The following is a 21,315-nucleotide window of genomic DNA, read 5'->3' on the forward strand; positions in this document are numbered from 1 at the left end:
GTCCCTTTTAATTAGTCAGTTGTGGTCAACCGTGATCCCATTTTTCCGAATGATGACCTCATTTTCTGCGCCTCTGACATGACGGGGACGCTATTGGGAGGGGCCATAGTAAAAACTGGCGCAGAAACCTCCGCCTCCCAAATGGTTTAATGGCAAAGCTATGTTTTTCTCTGGGAAGCCCGAAATAAGTTTCAGATCAAAAAGTAAAAAAATGAAGGTGCTTCATGGCATCATGTTACATTTATAATGAATCGATGAAAGTATCAATAAATTTTGATCAGAGGAATGAGTGGAGTTGTGCTCATCCGCTAAGCACTTTGAAAGTTGCTGACACTTCGTTTGTGACCTTAAAAACAAAACCCTTTACTGTGACTCGATAAAAATCCCACACACATCATCAATATCAGTGAATGTTAAGTAAAATTTAAAGCCCTTCACTGGTATACGGTGAGGTCTCTATATAAGTGAATGGGATGTTAACAATTATCAATTAAATCACAATAAATGAGTACTTAATAGTAAGTTTTAGTCTCCAAAAGAAAAGTAAACACTAAACAAATCACATATAGTGTAATTGGAATGATGTCATGTTTTGTACACTGATGATATTGACACGTTTTAACTTGGAACAAATAGTTTCCGATTGAATAATTATGATGACTTTCTTATCATTTAGATCTAAATGGAAATAGGAAAAAAAACGTCTTGGTTACGTACCTTTTCTTTAGGACTTTTCATTTGGTTGGTTGTAGAAACGAAAGTAAAAATTCCACAAACAACACAAAATTGTGTAAGAAAATGTAGGAAAACGAAAGTAGGATTACTGACTTATTCATTTGGTGAATATTTCAGTTTTAAATGTATGTTTATCTTGTTTACTTACCTTTTCTTTTGGACAATTAATTTGGGAGGGTTGTAGAAAAGAAAGCAAAAGTCCACGAACAGCACTTAAATCGTTTAAAAATAAATGTGTATGTTTATTAAAATACTAGTACATGTACATACAAGTCTAAAAAATAACAATAAACGGGATAACACACACAAAAACTGTACAATATATTCACTATCTCATATTATAATATTATATAATGATGATAATAATACTAATACTAATAATATATTATCAATGACATTCTGAAATAGTTAACTCAAGAAGAACAAGAAAACATTGATGTAACCATCAATTGTCGACCGGGAAATATATAAAGTAAACAATGGAAATGAGTATTGATCATCAAACCGCTTCGATATGTGTGAAAAGGTATGCGTCTAATTGATGGAGACATTAGTCGCGAATATTTTGAAAACTTGTAGTCGGATAAATATCAAACAAAAAAGATACCAATTTAAACTTCAATTCCTCGAGTAAATGTTGGCTGCATAAAATATAAATTGAATTTAGACACATGCATCACCTATATTCAAAAATGTATTTAATTTTCAATTTTAGAATATAAAACACGAACTGTGCAGAGTACGTTTTTATGCGAGAAGTAAAATTCGATGCTCTAAAAAAAAGGGACCTGTCATTTTTCGATAATAAATGATAAGCAACTTTGTATATTAAATATGAAAAGCATATATATTTTTAAAGATTCACTTTACGGAAGTAAATATTTTATGTATCTCGTAATTTTTAAAGGAAAACAACATTCTGATTAACAATCTTTTCAATGTTTAGAAAACCTTTAATTCTGAATAACTACTCCCACCCCAATCCCCATACACCAACACTTAAACTTATATGTATAGAGCAGCCCGGTCCTCCGGGCTGCAATAACCACATAAGATATGTGCCCCCCATCAAAATGGTGCTTGAAGAATTGGTAGGTACATGTACCAAGAATTAGAGTCTGGGGAATACCCATCTCAATAGCATTCAATATTACGCTACCCTCGGAGAGTTCTGAAACTGTCAATACAGCAGATATTTTTTTCTGCAGACATTTGCTCTCTAAACACGTATTCTAAATGTTTAATAACTATTTTCTGGAGGCTGTCAAAGAGTTTTTCGAATTCATGTCCAGCAAAACAACTTTGTTTCCTTTTTCAACAGGTAAGTACCGGGAAATTCTGATTTTCTATTAAAATCCTCAAGATTCATCCCAGTTCTTTTGTTAAGGCATTCGGGTACATCGGAATAGGTATGTTTATTTTTGTTTCCATGCATTCTCTTATGTTTCTAAAGCCTAATTTTGAATCTACATCCCTTTGCAACTCAAGGACATCTTTTTCCTTTTCTATTTGAAATTTCTTCACAACATCATCCTCAAAAATAGAATTAATCAGGTTAAAATATGGCATTCACTTATATTTCTATTTTTTAAATCTACATTCCTTCGCAACTCAAGTATATATTATCTCTTTTCTATTTGAAATTTTTTCATAACTTCATCCCCGAAAATAAAATTAAGCAGATTAAAGTACGCATCATTCGGACATTGGTTTCTTCTGTAGTTCCCTTAAGGGAATGAAAATTGCGTCGATTGTTGTTCCTGATAGTGTAAATTTTAATGTATAAATCAGAATAATAATATATTTATATTAACAGGTATCAGAAATTTGAAAACAATGCATATTTACAGTTACACCTTTTATGCCCATTTCAAAGAAGATGGGGGAACAAGGCGGGCAGAATGCTTAGAGCGTCGGATATAAATAAACCATATTCAGTATGTGAACTGAGTATTTCAATTAACTTCTCATTATTAAAATTTATGAAATTATGAGAAAAAAACCTTTTCTGAGAGAAAATAAATCTCGTAAAAAATTTTCTTTTATAAAAATATTGTCAAAGCACATTCGAAATTCTTGTCACAGTTTGTCATATATTTGTTAAAAATGAACGTCCTATTTTTTCCACTAAAAAGGTATCATCAATTTTTTAAGTTAAATTTTGAAGAATTATAATGGGATCAACAAATATAATGATAGAACGTTTGTAAATACGTTGTCACATGTATGAAATATATGAATGTTCATTAAAAAGTTTGAGCATAAAATGTTAAAATTTTAAATAAATTGTTAAAGCGGTCAAACCAAAAAATGTATATTTTAGGTTCATAAAACATTTGGAAAGGGATAGTCGCAGATAATGTGAAATACGGAAGTTATATCTCTTCTCATTCAAAAGCATTGACCACTATGAAAGCAATGATAATTTTTTAAATAAGGCCAAATTTCATGGATAAGATTTTCCTAGTCAAAGTATATTGAGAAAGGTTTTGTCATGAGAAATGTACATTACTGTTAATGTTAAATATTTAATTAAGGACATTGGCAAGGTTTCTGGTTTTCGTATAGATTTTTCAATAACTTTTGAACAGGTTTAATGGCAACAAACATGTTTAATTCTGGTTCGATTAATCCTGCAAGCCAGCCTTCCTTTTTAGATTTTGTCGAATCAATGTTTTCACAAATCTCAATGCATTTCCTATGTAAAATGTTGATAAAAAGAACCTACATTATTTTTAACCATACGATTTCTCTAAAACACGTTTATTTCATTGACATTTTGCATAAAGTAAATATATTGTCGTATCCTTATTTCCGATGACATGAATATATTTTGGCTGAAATGTAAATATAGAAATAAGACACAGAAATTCCATCACTGTTCTTTAATTTTGAGTTACTTCCCTTAACATCTAATTATTATTCATAATGATAAAGAGTTACTATCATGTAAATTACGTTATTGGAAACAAATTGTCATAATATATTTGCATGGATTTTATTTGTAGTTACTAAACGGTGCCTCCTTCACATGACCTATAGAACTGTTCACATCCGGTTACCCAGCTTTCACCACTTTCAGCATATGTCATATATTTGTACATCCTAGCATAGCTATGGTAAATGACGACGCGTTGACTGTCTGTCCCTTTAGTTTACACAATGTACAACAAAGCCATCACTTCTTTTCTTTCTTGTATTTTGATTCTATCCTTTTAAAAAAACCACGTGCTTTTGTTTACCTCTGTAACATGCTTTATTTATTTCCACCGCCTGGAGAATTCCAAACGGGAGATCACTCCCAATGAATGTTTTGGTAAGTGAAAAAACCTATGTACTAAACTTTTTTCTCCGCAAGCCCTGCCTTGCCAATGACCTTAAACCCTTTTCTCGATTTATTCAAAAGTTATGACCCAGATTAAAGTTTTCGAGAGAGAAAGACTGGCAGAGAAGTGATATTTAATGTCCCTACGCTTTCGCAAAATAAAATGAAAGTTTTCATTTGTATGGTTTCACTCTCTTTAAATTTTAAAACTTATTTTTTTTTAACTTACCTGAATACAATTGCTGTAATCAGAAGGGTAGATCCTATGAAGGAGAGACAGCCAATTACTGTCACAATAATTAATGTTGTCCTGGTCATATATAGGGGTTCTTTGTCATGTCCATTTCTAGTCTCCTCCTGGCTTTGTTCAATCTCATTTTGAGCTAATTGAAACACCTCTGTAGACATCTGACTTTTTGGCGACACAGAACTGTTTGAAGCATCTAAAAAACGTTTAATCAATATTGTCATCTTTGCTTTGTTATTTATAATCATTCATTTTTAAATGATTATTAGATAATCGCAGATGAGGCAAAAAAAAAAAACAAACAAAAAGCCCTTGAATGTAATCGCATCATCTCCGTCTGGTCGGAAAAACACTTTCGAATGTATTAACATCACTGGATTAAGTTGCTTCCTAAATTAAAGTATAGAAAAGGCGGAGCTAAAAGTCATCTTGGGTTAAATCTTTACATTCGGGAGCACACGACGGGTGTTAGCGGTGGGCAGGGGACGTTTACTTCTCTCTGATTTTTTTTTTGGAGGTCCATGTTTACTCTGCTCCATTTTTGTATTGTTTAATGAACTTTTAATCTTGATTACTGTTCGTTATCCCCATATATTTCATTCAATAAAGTTTAGTTCCAAGCCCTTAAGACAAGAAGTCTCCCTCATTTAATTAAGTACTTGGTATTTCAAAGTTAATGTAAATGGGGGGGGGGGTCTCATGGGCGCCTCCGTAACACATGCGAGGCTGTTTCCGCTCGTAGGAATGGCCCGAGAAGGTTCGATTACTCTTGAATGCACAAACAATTCCGTACAAGGACAATTTTCCTTCACTATTGGACCCTGCTGAGTCGGACAGTGCAGACAGTTCTAAGTTTTTTGTCTAGTGCAACCGAGTCTGTCTGCGGAACAGGGAGACCACGGGGACCAAACAATATCGTCCCAGTCAACGCCTACAAAACCATTTCCATTTTTATTATTATTCGCTGTTGACGACAACTGCCAAATGCATAACTACTGTTTAAATCGTCATTGGAAATGGGCTTCTTGTTAAAAACAACGTTTTCTTCATTGACGAAGAGCAAGTAGCTTATGGATGAATATTTTGTGGTGTATGTGCTATCCAAATGAAATGTACATGTAAATTTGGTCTAAATTGCATAATAATAAAATAAATATATTCTGGCAGCCGTCGGACTTTCTGTGACTCATTAAAAAGAAGAAAATTTCTTTTGATTTTTCAAGGTGATTCAATAAAACACAGAACTAGAAATGCTTTATAATCTGATTCTTTTTCCCTATCCCGTCCAATATGGACAAAGTTAAAACAACCTTGTACAAAAGTACCTGGATAGCGTTACAATCTTCCTTATATATATATATATATATATTGACAAGGACAGCTTTCTGTTGCAACACTAGTGCACAGGTGCTTGTGGACCAAAACCCCCCCCCCCCCCCCCCCCCCCCCCCGACATTCAGCTCCGGGGCTTATTGAACATTTTATTCAAAAATTATATTTATTACACTTATTCATCATGTGTACAGTATGAAAAAAATCGTCAAAACCCCAAAACAATCGCTCCACAAAAAATACCCCACTATACAGTATAAGGGAGAAAGGTATACCACTCCGGTTTGAAATTTCCCTAAGTAAAAGCAACGGAAGTGCATAGAGAATGTATGATAAAACCCGAGAGAGATTATTACGTCAGTCCAAAACTCTCTCGGACGTTATCCTAACAAGTGAAACATTCTCTTTGCACTTCCGTTGCGATTACCTATGGAAATTTCAACGTTTAAGGAGATAATCAGATATTGTGGGATTCTTACGAGATGCAGAGTTAATCCGATAGCATGCACTAAGACAGAAATATATGTAGAGACGATGTGAATCGACATTTTAGGTTGAAATAAAATAAATACAGGTTTTTAAACCCAGAAAGACCAGTGGGGGTACAATGTAAACAAACCGGAGTGGCATACCTTTCTCCCTTATAATGTATAGTGGGGTATTTTTTTGTGGAGCGATTGTTTAGGGATTTTGACGACTTTTTCCTATTGTACAATTGATGAATAAGTGTAATAAATATAATTTTTGAAAAAAATGTCCAATAAGCCCCGGGATCGAATATCGGGTGGGGGGGTAGGGGGTCCTGTCCACAAGTACCTGTGCACTAGTGGTCGTTTTCAGGTTTTGGTTTTGAAATGGTTTTGCACACTTAACCACTACTTAAATTATTTCAATGGTGGGCTTTATTTTAATTGTCGTTGCAAAAGACATTCAGCTCGCAAGGGAAGATAGTGATGTAACTTCCTTCAAGCATTATCAACTCTCTTCAAAAGCCAATCAGATGCCAAAGCAGAAAACTAACAAAACCTTAACCTGGACATGCAATACATGTTTTGCTTTCCACTGCATCTCCGGGGCACGTGATTACTCCGTCATCAGGCGATGTATTGGTACAGGAACGTGTTCGAATCTGAATGCCAGTACTACCACAAGGAGCCCGACAAAGTCCCCAAGACGACCACTCCGTCCAGTTTCCAATGACTACAGAACAATAGAATGCTATACTGTAAACCAACTATCATTCGCGTCTGAGAAAACATTTCTTTACAAAAACTAAACAAAATCGCGGCGATTTATATTCGCGAGTTCAAAAAAAAAAGGTCGCGGAACTGGAGGATATTTCTCGCACGCGAATAGTAGTTAGTTTACAGTATGTTAAGACTTACAGAACCCTTTCTAAAATTCTGTTTTTCATTTTGAACTGATAGGACCTATGTGATATTTCATGCATTTTGTGCAGAAATTCATTTATTTTTAAAGATATTAATATATTTATGAGGATAAAAGTTATATATGTATAACCAAATTAATTTGTATTAACACATGTGTCCTAAACATATTATTAGATATATGATGAGCTCTTCCTTTCTCGCCCACACTCACTTTTATAACACACCTTGGTATTGTTTTTCGGAGCACATCACAAGTTCCTTTACTTTTGTGTGACATCTGTAGTTGGTTGCTTCTTTTTCAGTCAAATTACAAAACAAAATTCGACTTTTCTGGCCTCCCCGGAATTTTGTTGAACATTTACTCCATGATGAAAAAGTGGGAAGTGTGTTTTCTCCTTGAACAATATCATAATAATTTAATTTAATCCAATGCGATTCAGCACTTATTGAAACAAATTATAATTTCCTTCCCTTTGACGTTATTGCCAATCAGCTAATTAACAAGTTCCTGCATGGCTCATGTGGCTGTTAATTGTTCTTTCCATTTGATTGAATCAGCATTGATAATAATTAATGTGTTTTTGTCTAGATTTATGTGCTTTAACATTGACTTTATTGACAAGACATCAAAATAAAAAAAAAGTACCTGGACATCCCCAGCAATCCTCAAAATATTGACTTTCCCCTACACAATACGCTCCGCCATGTTCTGGTCTGGGATTGTCACACATCCGGGACCTTGACCGGGAGTCCAAACAACATTCACTCCAGGCAGACCAATCTGACCACTGGCCATCAGCTTCATTATTGAAAAAAAGAACAAAAATGATAAATGTTTTTTCTCCAAAATTTAATTTGCCATAATATATGTTTTTGGATAAGCACTGGATTTCTTAAAGGAAGATTACGGATATATCAAAAAACATGTTTATAAGCGTCATAATTAATGTCCTTGGGAAGTAAAAAGTTATCTTTCCCAGAAGTAATAACACGATGCACATAATGATTATTTAAACAAAACAAGATGCATACTTTAGATGTGCTGAATTTTGTATAAACCAACCTCGTTCAGGACCATTGACACAGTATATTTACCTGATCACAAGTTATATATTTTATCCAAGATGTATGTTGAATTTTGTATAAACTAACCTCTTGCATGGCAATTGACAAAGGTTACGACAGCTGACCACAAGATATATATTTTCTCCAACACCTTGTGGAGCATGACTTGTTGTCCATCACTAAGGACAGGAAGCAGTGAGTGAGAGGGAGATTCTGTAAAGGTTACCGTGGTATGCAAATATCCGCATCCTGTAATTATTCAATTACTGAATGTAACGTGTGACACACAATAATCATAATATAAACATTTGATTAGTATCCGACTCACTAGGCATAAACAGCCATAAGATTAGAACAGAAGGAAAATCAAATCCTTAACCATGTACTTTGTCAATGCAATGGATTTAATGTACATATATAATATTTTTTATGAAATATCATACAATGCAGATTTTGATGAATTGATTCTTTTGCATGATTTTTTATGAATAACCTGTTTCAAAATGAACTTTTTAATGTTCATTAAATAAAAATAAGCATGCGAAGGTTAAAACAAAGCGTGTGATATATCAGAATATTCGCAAGTTAAATGGTTGAAGCTTGTGCCAGAAAAATTTGCTATTAATAAAAGATCAATTCCGTAAACTGAGAGACATGGAAAATTTTAGATTTTGGAGAAACAAAGCCACCTCATTAATTACTGATGCAAAATCTACATAATATAAGACAGTAAATGAAAATAGTTCTACATCAAAAGAAATGTGGGGTCATTTAAATCAGCTTGCCTCAAAATCAGATAAAAATTCTTAAAATTCATCTCCTTCTAATATCACGTATAATGGATTAAATCTTTATAATTTACAAGACATTGCAAATGCTTCTAATGCGCATTTAACAATAATTATTAGAAAAAATGTTAAATAATTTAATGCTATAATCTTTTCGAATCAGAAAAATTTAAGGATAAACTGAAACAAAATTGTAATCAAGACATTTATGAAATTCCCTTGATTAATGAAACAAAAGTATTTGATATATTAAAGAGGCTTGACATAAACAAATCTACTGGCATAGACTAAAACTTTCAGCTAGTGTAATATCCAAACCTCTAACACACCTAATTATTTTACGTAACTGCTAATCAAAGCTTGTGAATCTGATCCCCTTCTTGTTTGTTAAATTGTTCACATTTATACCGTCATTTTAATAAATGACATTATTCATCTCTATGAAAGTGTTTTATTTGACTTATACAAAATTAGCAAAAACAAGCTGCGTTGAGCTTGCCTATAAGCAAAAGAATACATAAAATAAATTCTAGCATTATCAATGGATCTTTTCTTTCACAGTTAAAGGTCGCAAAAGTAACTCCTCTATTTAAAAAAGGTGATAAATCAGATCCAGGAAATTATCGCCAAATCTCAATTTTACCAACTATATCGAAAGTTTTAGAGAAGCATATAGCAGAAAATATACGCATCTTTACTTCACACTTTGATATATTAATGAAATCACAATCTGGATTTAGAGAATTTCACTCGTGTCAGACAGCTCTAACAAAACTAACTGATAACTGGCTGCATGCAATAGATCAAGGAAATTTCGTTGGCATTACTTATTTGGATTTTAGCAAAGCATTCGATCTTGAAAATCATGATATACTTATTAGTAAACTCAAATGCTACGACTTTGATCCAATATCAATTAAATGGTTTCAATCATATTTATATGATCGAACTCAAAGTGTAAAAATTGGTGCGTACTCATCTGAATCACTGCCCGTAACAGCAGGTGTAGCACAGGGCTGTAATTTAGGTCCTTTGTTATTTCTGTTATATATCAATGATTTACCATTACCTGTTGAACATTGTAATGTTGATATGTTTGCTGATGACACAATTCATTTTCATGGTAACAATATTTCACATATTGAAGCAACTCTCAATCATGACCTGTATCAAATACAAACCTGGTGTCAACAGAATCAGATGATTTTGAATACTGATAAAACTATATGTTAATGGGAACACAGCAAAAGAAATCAAAATTAGAAAACGTTAATCTTCAACTACAGCTTTCTGGCCATTCCCTTGAAAATGTTAGAACAGAGAAATTATAAGGTGTTCACATTGATCATACTCTTCAATATACTTGTCATGTAGATGCAGTTTGCAAAACCCTTACTTATAAATTATTTACTTTACGAAAAATTAAAAGTTTCTACCATTGCATACTAGAAAGTTATTTTATAATGCATTTATTTTACCATCAATTTTGTATTGCCTTTCTATTTGGGGTAACCCTCCTCAAACTCACATCTATAGAACATACAAACTTCAGAAACGAGCAGCAAAACAACATACGACTGAAAAAGAACTTTAAGTTATTAACTGAACCCGAGTACCTCTCGATTTTGGAGCATGGCTTTGAAATGCGGAAAATAATGACAATCATGTCTCCTTCCTTTCTTTATAAATTTCAGATACATTTCTTCAGCTGCATATCCGAGGTAATTTAAGAAATCGTTTTCCTTGACAGGATCCAGAAGTAAAGAAGTTGGTGCTTTTAAAAATGATTTGCTCATTCCAATGTCTGAATCCCAATAACTTGTCAAAATATCTTTCTTCTTATTAGATTCGAAGTCGTGCAGAAATTGAGAGGCATAACCGGAATAGGTTGCTCCAATATCAATAGCCACGACCTGTATTCGGTTTGAAGATCCATCTGTTGAAAAATAAAGAAATGAAGTTTATCTGCATATTTATAATCATAATTATTTGGATAATTTAAATATCATAAATATTCTATAGAGTAGCGAGGGAATATTAAACTCACAATGCAGACTTTGAAATTGATTTTTACAAATCTAGAGAAAATCAAGTAAAAAAAGCAAATTTCCATCAATCAAAAGATATACATGTAAAAATCTTGCTCTACCACCACAACCACAACAAACGAAGTTTGGGATACGTGTATATAGAAGTGACTTTGTCCGTCTGTCTGTCTGTCTGTCTGTCCGTATGTTTAGCTATTCGTCTTTCCCTGCAATCTTATCCAACCTTGTTATGAAGAAACACTAGAAGCTTATACATGTACTTGATACAGATTCTTGGTGATGCAAGGGTGTGCCATGACCTATTTTCAAGCTCATTCCCGTAAATTCAAGGTCACTGGCAATAAGTTTGAATTTTTTGTCTGGACAATAGCTTTTAATAGAAAATCACTTCAAGCTCATAAATCGAAACGGAATTGTTTATGGCCCAAACATTTGTCTTGACTTTGAACAATGTCATTCCAGCAAGCTCTATTGCGAAAGAATATAATTCTTCTCTTGGATGTTACTGACTACAGGGTCTTTCATGGGCCGTTTAACGTGGCCGTTCCACCACAGTTAAATTCTGTAGCACCACAGTTAAAAAATCAGTGCCACATTTCCGCCACAGTTTAAATATTAGCGCCACAGTACGATTTTCGTCGTCAGTACGATAAAAATTTATAAATTCATATATCAAATGACCCTAAAAATTATGTACCGTTTTACGGTTTCTAATGCTTATCTGTTAATGTACTTTAATTAGGGCCCATTCTTTGGTTTGTTCAATCAATTAGCTTCTAGACCTCATTGTATACATGAATGAAAAGAGACTTGCCATTTTTTCACAATTCACTATAATCACTATTGAAAATGATAAATATCAATTAATTCATGCTTTAATACAGTAATTTTCAACGTGTTAAAGACAATCGCGTCTCTAAAATTGCATTTGCACTGCGAGTCTAAACATTGTTCATGTATTTCTGTAATGTTTAAAAATTAGCAATGCATCCGGAAAATATTATTTTATTTCTTTCAACTGCTTGTGAAAACGTGTTGTAAACGACACTTTGAAAGATACTATTGTCTTAAAGCTTCAGACCAATAATTACATATGTATAGATCTGATGCGAGCATGAGTATGTGACCAACCAGAATTTCCTCTGTCCTTTATCAAACATTGCAAAGTTAAATGCATAAAACATGCATATGATACTACTGGTACTGGAAAATTAGATTCTATAAGCAGTTATTTGTTTCATCCTAAGTACTTATGTGTTGGGGAGGGGTCTTTTTCACAGTAAACATGTAAATATATTTTGGAAACATTTTAACTTTTGTTTTGCAGTATTTTGATACATATCGCATTTTTTATAATTGATTTATTTTTCAGTTGTTATTGAAATAATCATTTGCCAAATAATAAATGTCATTTTGTTTCAAAAATACTGAATCACAGGGTCTGTGCTTCTTACTGATTTCGTAGTTCCTTTGTAAATTCAGTCGCGAAATGACCGCGAATATTAGCACTTAGCGTAAGTCTTCCGCCTTATTTTAATTTGAAATAATGGAGAAACCTGTGACTTTGTAATCCAGAATCAGTGGACGATCATACTTGTTTTTGAGATTGCCTTTGATAAAATAGTGTATTTTGACCTTGATTCGGGTAGTCCTGACAAGTAAAATGCCAATGACAGAAACACCTTACATGGTGTAACATGACCTTAACCCAAACTTATTCCGGCATGTTCAAAATCACTGGAACAAAAAGTGTAAAATTCATAACAAGTTTTTAGTGTTTGTAAGGCAAACATTATGTTTAACGGAAATACAATTCAAGAAAGAAAGAAATGTCAATTTTTAACCAAGGTCCTTTTTGTCATATTCAGATTCACATTTGAAAAATGTATCGAAGGATATAATTTTGTGAGCTTGCTCACAGTACAAATACCTGTAGATTTATTTGCTTGGTTCATCAAGTTGATATTTTCAAAATGAAACAATACACATTTATTTTAAAGATCAAATTCACAGTTTTGTAAATAGTATATAAAAATGTAGATGTAAGCTAGATTTTATCATGCACAATTTCAACATTTTATTATACCCGTGCATTTAATTAACTTCTAATTAAAGGTTACATTATTTAGTTCGTTGTTAGTTAAAGTGACAACAGTTTTCATAATTTTTTAATTTAGTTGGTCTTCCATAGAAGTCAATTATTTAATTACAATATTTGAGCTTAATAATAGGTTTGTTAACAAAACTTACACTTTGCAGCTGGCTTGACAGTATATTCAATATGTTTGATGACGTCATATTTATATTCTATATGAAGTCTATAGCTCCCACAGTCATCAGCTGTGATATTATTTATGGTAAGTGTCATCTTTTCATTTTTTGTAGTTTCACAATATTTCTCCGTACTGATATCCAAATCTTCCCACAGTTCGTGAAAAAACAACACATTTTCCGAGCTGTCGTTTCCCGATTTTCTTTGAATCAATTTCTGCCATTTCATAGACATAACATTTTGATATAAAGTCACACAAGCATCCAGCGATACCTCATGAGTATTTTCATAATCAGCTTCCCTTCTTTGTGCTAAAAATGAATAATTTCAGAAGTAAAAGGGATGGAGCATTTAACTTTTCCCCAATATTTTGCTTCATATTTTCTCTTAATTTAATTTTTATTCTTTTTGTGTATATAAAGCTACACTTTTGTGAAAAACGTTTTCTTTCCTTTTTCAACTTTAACATGACAATGTTCAAGGGGGTGTACAAGTAACTCAGCAAGAGGCTTAGGATCCACTTAGCTTACCTGGTTAACTTTGATAACCAATTCAAGGTTTTGTATCAATGAACTAAATATATGTATGCAATTGCATAGTTAAAAATCAGATTCCATTTTGTTAAATGTGTTTTCTTATTAATTGTAAAAGAGATTCATTTCTATTTCAATAAAGCAAGGTGTTTTCCCAAATTTTGGAGACTTCGGATCAACAAAACAATTGTAAGAAATTGTAAAATCATCTAGCCTTAGTCAAACATAAAAATTGCTTGGAAATTTATATTTTTACGAAAAAGAGAAGAAAGACATAAATATAAACCTTAATCTTGTCGTTGACGCTTGGCTTACAAGATATAATCTTACCTGCATATGATATTGCTTCAATTTCACTTCTTAAACCTAAATATATTTTGATTTGATTGAAAATTGACGAGAACAATAAGAATTTACAAGGAAAATATCATATGTCATGTGTGCATTACAATTTAAAATTACAATAAGAACAATGTAAAAATTAATTTTATTCTTGTGTAAACTCTTGTTAAATCGTTTTCAATTCCTTCCTCCCTTAACCGTCATCATTGATTTTACCATTAGGGATTTGATTTGGAAAAGCATGAAACTATTAAATTGTTTGTCGTTGGTTACTAGTATTAATGAAAAATTTAAAATAAAAAGAACATGCTTTGGGCTAGTCTAAGAGAGTTTTGTGAATTGTTCGTTTCTAAAGAAGGTAAAAGTACACGTAGAACATTGCAAATTCCAGAGAAACAAAGAAAGCGATCCAATGCTTTGTATCAATAACCTTAAAATGCACACAACTGTAAATTTCAAAGATCCGTATTTTCCTGCTTTTTCTATTTTGATATAAATGTCTCTAAAGATTCTTTGTTATTTATATTCAAATTTTTGGCTCATTTTGGAGCGATGAAATCAACGAAACAGTTGAAAAAAGTTATGGAATCACGCAAAATGAATCAAACGTAAAATCTGCTGGCAAAGTAACATTTTTACTAATTTTGAATTGAGAAAACCGCATTGAACAACGTGAATATAAACCCAAATTTTGTCTATGACTTCTTAAGCCTAAGTTAAGAGCAAGTTTAATTTGGATAGATTGTGATTAACAAAATAAAAAAATAAGAGTTTACAAGAAGAAAATCAGTTTTTGTCCTGTGAATAATACATTGAATAAACAACACCAATGTAGAAAAAACTTTTCACTCCAGTTTGAAATTTTCATACAATATTGTCTTATTCCTTCCTCACTTAAGGGTCTTCATCGATTTTCCAGTTGGGTTTGTATCATAAAAATAGGAAACAAGAATTCCACACGTTGCTTGTTACTAATATTATATGCTATTAACTATTGTTAACTATAGTAAATACTTAATTTATTATGAGCAGTTAGCAAGGTGTAAGCTTACCATCATCTAATATTGCTTCAACTTCACTTATTAATCCTAAAACAAGTTAATTTTAAAAATCAGTTTTATTTGAATATGTTTTATCAATATTCAAGAACTATAAGAATTTAGAGGAAAATGTTTATTTCAATTTACAAATTCAAAAACCCAAAACAACGTAAACTTTTATTTCATACTGGTTTGAATTAGTGTTAAATTATGTCTTATCTCCTCCTCACCTAATAGCCATCATCTATTTTACCATTGGGGTTGTGCAATAAAATTATGCATCTTTTTTGGCTATTGTGGACAGTTCTTGTAATATTTTTTTAATAACACATCTCAATTTCTTTAAAAAAGAATCAAATTCATTGTTATTTATATACAAAGTTTTTCTCAACTTTTAGAGATTTGAAATAACAAACCAATTGTGGAAAATTGTGAACCCAGCAATAATCAGACATTAAATTTGTTGGCAAATATATATTTTACTAAATTGAGAAGAGCACGATGTACGACCTAAATATTAACATAAATCTTGTCTGCGGTTTAGTTGTTATCCTGCGTTAGCAGTTAGCAAGGTGTAATCTTACCTTCATCTGAAATTTCTTCATCTTCAAATATTAAACCTGAAATTAAGAGTACGTTTAATATGAATACATTGTGAATTCCAATCGATGAGAAGAATAGGAATGTATATACGTACATGAAAAAAAAATATATTTAATTATGTGTATATAACAAACATCAAATTTAATGTCAATATAAACGTCGTTGTCGAAGTCATTTCACTCTAGTGTGAAATAATAATGAAAATAATTATAATAAATCCTCTCCTGTACACCCCCCACTTAAACTGTCATCATTAATTATAGGTTCGTTCCAGAAGAAGCTAAAATAATTAAGATATTAACAAAATAAAGCCAGAGCACTGCATACTAGTTTTCCAGTGAGACAGATACTCTTGTATCAGAAAACCGACTCGAAATTTTGTACTAATAACGCTTCAGAATATGCCATTACAAAGTTCAATGATCAGTTACTTTTCCTTTTTTTGTTTATAAATTGTAGTAAATATTTATCATGTTTATTGCTATTGATATGCAAAGATGTTTTATCTGATATTGGAGTGTTGAAATAAACAAAATAGTTATGGATGCCTTGACATCACCCAACATGAACAATCCTATATTTGCTAGAAAAGTTATGTAAAAAAGAAAAAGAATTTACAAGAAAAAAATCAATCGTTCATAATGTGTACATTACAATTAAAAATTCCACAAGAAAAGTAATTTAAACCCGGGTGAAATCATATTAATTTCGTCCTATCCCTTTTTGCCCCAAGCGTTGTCATCAATTATTCTATTTAAGTTGTGATTCAGAGAAAGATGAAATAAAATGTGATGTTGGCTACTCTATAGGCAGCAAAATTCACTAGGGCAATTTTCGTATATAATGTTTTACAGGTTTTACTGACGTAAATACGCCTTGGAAACGTGAGCATATCAATTCGTGGAAGGTGTTAATTCGTAGATGAAGCGTGCACGTGCCCATGGTGGAATACTGAGCCACCACGAAATCTATTGATTCCACTGTGTTTTTCTAAAAGTCAGCTGTTGTTTTCTAACATGATGGTTTAAATTTGTGCTCTTTATTTCAAAGTTATACCAAAAATATAAATCTACGTCCAATCCAAAGTGATTGACCCATTGTGTACTGTTTAATGATCCTCTCCAGAATATTTCATTGATATGGAGACGTCAAAATTGCCAGTGAAGGGCTGCAAATTTAGGCCTATGCTCGGCACTTACGGCCTTTGAGCAGGGAGGGATCTTTATATCGTGCCACACCTGCTGTAACACGGGGCCTCGGTTAATACGGTCTCATCCGAAGGACCGCCCCATTTAGTCGCATTTTACGACAAGGGGGTACTGAGGACCTATTCTAACCCGGATCCCCACGGGGTCAATCCAAAGTGAAAGCAATAAAATAAATTGCAGCGCTTAGTGTGCCACTGCAGCAAGAGAAAGACGGCCTGACACGAAACAGGACTGAAAGGTCCAGAAGTCATATAGTAATTGCTGTATCTAGAATGGAGCACATTAACATTTTACTGAATTAAAAAGAGCATATTGAATTCATCATGTGTGGATTACAGTTAAAAGAATTCATTGTCTGGTTATATAGACAAAGTGTGTCCTTACCTTCAGCTGAAATTGCTTTAACTTCACCTCTTGAATCTAAAATGTTTAATTATAATGTAAGTTGAATTTGAATATATCAAGAAGTTCAAGGTAAATAAAAATTTACAAGAAAAAAACTAATATTTCATTATATGTGGATTACAATTTAAGAAAAAAATCATTTAATTCATTTCACTCCAATACAAAATGAAAAAGGACTGGACGGTCCAGTAGTCATACAGTAATTGCTGTATCTGGAATGTAGCACAGTTACATTTTATTAAATCAAAAAGACCATATTGAACAATATATGGACCTAAATCCTGTCTGCAGCTTAGATGTTGACATGGGTATACGTAAACAAGATGTATCCTTACCTTCAGCTGAAATTGCTTCATCTCTTAAATCTAAAATGAATTAAGAGAATGTTTAGTTTGAATGCATTTTGAATAATAATCAAGAACCTCAGGGTGAAAAAAAAATAACAAAAACAAAATCAATATCTCATTTGGTGTGACTTCCAATTAAAAAAAATCATTTCACTCCAATGTAAGATCTAATCCAATCGTCGCCCGAGTGGCGCAGTGGTTAGAGCGTCCGCTCTAGAGTTGCTAAGTAAGGAGTTGATCCTTACGTCGCGGGTTCGAATCCCACTGTAGGACATGGAGACCGGTCCTTCTGATGATTGATGGATTGTATTTTGTTTAACGTCCCTCTTGAGAATTTTTCACTCATATGGAAACGCTACCGTGTGCCGATGAAGGGCTTCAAATTTTGACCTTTACTCGGCACTCAGGGTCATTGAGCAGTGAGGGATCTTTATCGTGCCAACGCCTGCCGCTGAAACGGGGCCTCGGTTTTTAAGTTCGGATGAGAGCGTATAAACCGAGGTCCCGTGTCACAGTAAGTGTTGGCACAAAAAAAGATCCCTCCTTGCTCAAAATTTACAGCTCTCCACCGTCAGAGTGGGGGCGTCTTAATATGGGTGAAAATTTCTCGATAGGGACATTAAACAATATACAATCAAATAATCTAATCCAATCCTTCCCCAACTTTAGTCAACAATTTTACCATTAGGGCTGTAATAAGAAAAGATATGAAACAATAAAATTATATGTTGATGGCTATTGAAGAAACATTAATATTCGTGGGGACCAATAGTCAAACAGTAATTACTGTATCTGGAATGGCGACAAGAGTCATGACCTCGTAGTCTTACTGACCCTAATCACGCTCATTTCGTTGTCAGATACAAAAATTAATGTATGACTATTAGTCCAGCAAATATCTACATCCATAGTTTATTGAAGTTCTCTTCATAAGACCATCAGCTCATCAATTCTCTCAAATCAGGATCGAAATTATTTAGGAGAAACTCTTTTTAAAAATATATTATCATAAGCATTTTTCCTTTTCTATTTCAACAGTTGTTGTTTTAAATAACACAACTCTATTTAAAAAAGTAAAATTCATTGTTACATGTAATAATATGCAAAAGGTATTCTATGTCATTTTGGATCTTTTAAATAACAAATCAGTTTAAGTTGTTAAATTACCTAACAGTAATTCAACATTAAATTTGCTTACAAATTTACATTTTAGTAATTAAATTGAGTAGACCACAATGAACATCGTACATATAAGCCTGCGAATTGTACAAGATGTACATGTACTCTTACCTTCATCTCTGCTTGCTTCAATGTCACTTACACCTAAAATCAATTAAAACAAATTTCGATTTGAATACAATTTGATGAACAATTGACAAGAAGAAGAATTTGCAAGAAAAATAAAATCAATATTTCATAATATGTACATTACAATTAAAAAAAGACTACAATGTAAAAGTCAATTAACTTTAATGTAAAATTATGATAATCCTTCTATCCTAACATCCCTTGAGGTTTTACGTTTAGAGTTGTAATTTTAAAAAAAAGCAACAATAGTAAAGTGAAATGTTGTGCCTTCAAATATTAAAAATTTCATAAAATCCTTTTTAAAAACATCTTGTTTTTAATTTATTTCCTTAAACTAAAATTTATTACCAAAAACAAATTAAAACTACATCCATCTTTAATCCCAAAAAAGCATTTACTTTGTTTTCTTTTTTTAGTTTAATATTTCTTGATTTAAATAACACAACTCAATTTAAAAAAAGTAAAATTTTTTTTTCTAATATGCAAAAGTTTTTCTATAACATTGTGGAAATTTGAAATAACAAAATAGTTGAAGGAAGTTGTGAAATCACACAACATTTCTCCAACATTAGATATTTTAGCATGTTTACATTTTAGTATATTGAGGAGAACACATTGAACAACATGAATATGAACCTAAATCTTGCCTGCAACTTAGTTGCTGTGCCGTTTTAGCAAGATGAAATCTTACCTTCATCTTTATTTGCTTCAACGTCACTTCTTAAACCTAAAATAAGTTAGGAGAAAGTTTAATTTGAATAGATCTTGATTAAAAATCGACACGAAGAATAAGAATTTTCAAGGGAAAAAAAATCAACATTATGTTATTTGAATTTAAAAAGACAACAATGTAAAATTCATTTCACTCCAGTGTAAAATTATAATAAATCTTGTCCTATCTTCACCCCCCAGAATCGTTTTTTTTTTTAAATTTTATCATTAGGGTTGTTATTTTGAAAAAAATTAAGACACAATATTATGAATATTGGTTGGCTACTACTATCAATCTGAAAATGTTCTGTAATTCTTTAAAAACGTTTTACAATTATATGTAATTTGTTTTCTTCGATTCAAATTCATTTTCAAAAACAAATTTACATTCATCTTTAAACAAAAATGATTTCATGTAAATTGTAGGGAATACAGTGCCATTGTGGCTCATGGAAGATGGCGTGTTAAGAAACTAGACAGACTGGTCCAATAATCATTCAGGGATTCTTTATGGCACTTGATCCAACCTCTGATGCTTTTGAAGACCATGTTTGCACTACTCCCGTTTCATTTAAATGGCATTTGAGCTTGAATACTATTCGTTATCTCAATATTTCATAAATAGGTTCAAAATTAGTATTTCAATAAAAAAGCTGATTTTTAAATGACAAAAAGCATCAATATCATTGCAGTAAATGCCCCTGTACTATCACCTCATTCTCAAAGAATATGGAATGGAAACAGTAATCAAGCCCAGATTTCCAATGAAACAATATAAATCGGGAAAAAACACAGTCATGGACATATGAAAACATCACAGGACAAATCAGGTGCCATAACGACAGAATAAGTATGAAAAACTTCAGTGAGCTTTTTACTTATTGATATATTGTATTTATGCTCTATTTCTCTCTTTTTCTTTGTTTTTAGAACATTCAAAATTTTACTTACCATAACGTTTGGTACCTTTACGTTCTCGTCTTCTTTTGCAGAAAACACATCCACCAATAGCACAAATAAACACCAGGAATGTTGTAGTTGTTATCAGAATTGCTAACGTGTCCTCATTCATTTTGAAAGAATTATTATCAATTGCTCCTCTGTAGTCAGTTGTAAAATCATCCAGCGCTGAAAATGTAATAGTGTTGCTGACAGGTTTAATGAACACTTTACTACATGTAATGAAATATTTTCAAAATAGGAAAGAAAGGATCTTAAACATAAATTAAACTTTAATCAAGGCAGAATGTAGTTAGCTTCTAAACTTGTAAATCTTGTTTATGAACTATATGGTACACTGACGTAAGCAGCATACCAGTATGTTACGGAAATGAAAAGCTAATTGAGCTTTATTTATTAATCTACAAAATGTTTTATATTTATCTCTACTGCTGAGCTAGACATGTAACATTTTCATGTTTTACAATTTTTTTTGTCAATTTCCATAATTTAAGGAAAGCTGTCTTTACCACATTACATAATAATATTTCACAGTCGGTTCGCGAATAGTATTGCCATCAATTTTCGTTATTTTATCTCACTCACTCACTCACTCAAAGTAAGACTTTTTTGGCTTAAAACTGCTAAATTGGTTATGAAAAACAAAATAAAAATA

At 32.2% G+C, this 21,315-nt stretch overlaps 1 protein-coding gene across 1 annotated transcript; it reads right to left on the reverse strand.

Annotated features, from left to right (window-relative positions):
• Window positions 1–4,280: 4,280 nt before the first annotated feature.
• Window positions 4,281–20,772, reverse strand: LOC134244736 (SCO-spondin-like). The gene is made up of 11 exons (XM_062726985.1): window positions 20,652–20,772; window positions 19,681–19,716; window positions 18,972–19,004; window positions 17,670–17,699; window positions 15,703–15,738; window positions 15,131–15,166; window positions 8,183–8,344; window positions 7,677–7,829; window positions 7,255–7,425; window positions 6,672–6,839; window positions 4,281–4,503 (listed from the first exon to the last, which is right to left on the reverse strand). Exons 1-11 carry the CDS (start codon window positions 20,770–20,772, stop codon window positions 4,286–4,288), a joined length of 1,164 nt encoding a protein of 387 aa, XP_062582969.1. The 3' UTR covers window positions 4,281–4,285.
• Between the last annotated feature and the right edge of the window lie 543 nt (window positions 20,773–21,315).

Source organism: Saccostrea cucullata, unplaced genomic scaffold, assembly GCF_032062105.1.
Source record: "Saccostrea cucullata isolate Sc308-1 unplaced genomic scaffold, CSIRO_AGI_Scuc_v1 ctg2495, whole genome shotgun sequence".
NCBI classification, from domain to species: domain Eukaryota; kingdom Metazoa; phylum Mollusca; class Bivalvia; order Ostreida; family Ostreidae; genus Saccostrea; species Saccostrea cuccullata.

What these genes read in the sequence shown, in the direction of transcription:
- LOC134244736 (XM_062726985.1), bottom strand. Translation starts at nt 20,772, where the DNA reads ATGAATGAGGACACGTTAGCAATTCTGATAACAACTACAACATTCCTG. An exon ending in TGAAGCAAATAAAGATGAAG is followed by an intron (nt 19,005 to 19,680) that starts GTAAGATTTCAT and finishes AATTGATTTTAG; the next exon opens with GTGTAAGTGACATTGAAGCA. An exon ending in AACATGTATTGCATGTCCAG is followed by an intron (nt 4,504 to 6,671) that starts GTTAAGGTTTTG and finishes AACGTTTTTTAG; the next exon opens with ATGCTTCAAACAGTTCTGTG.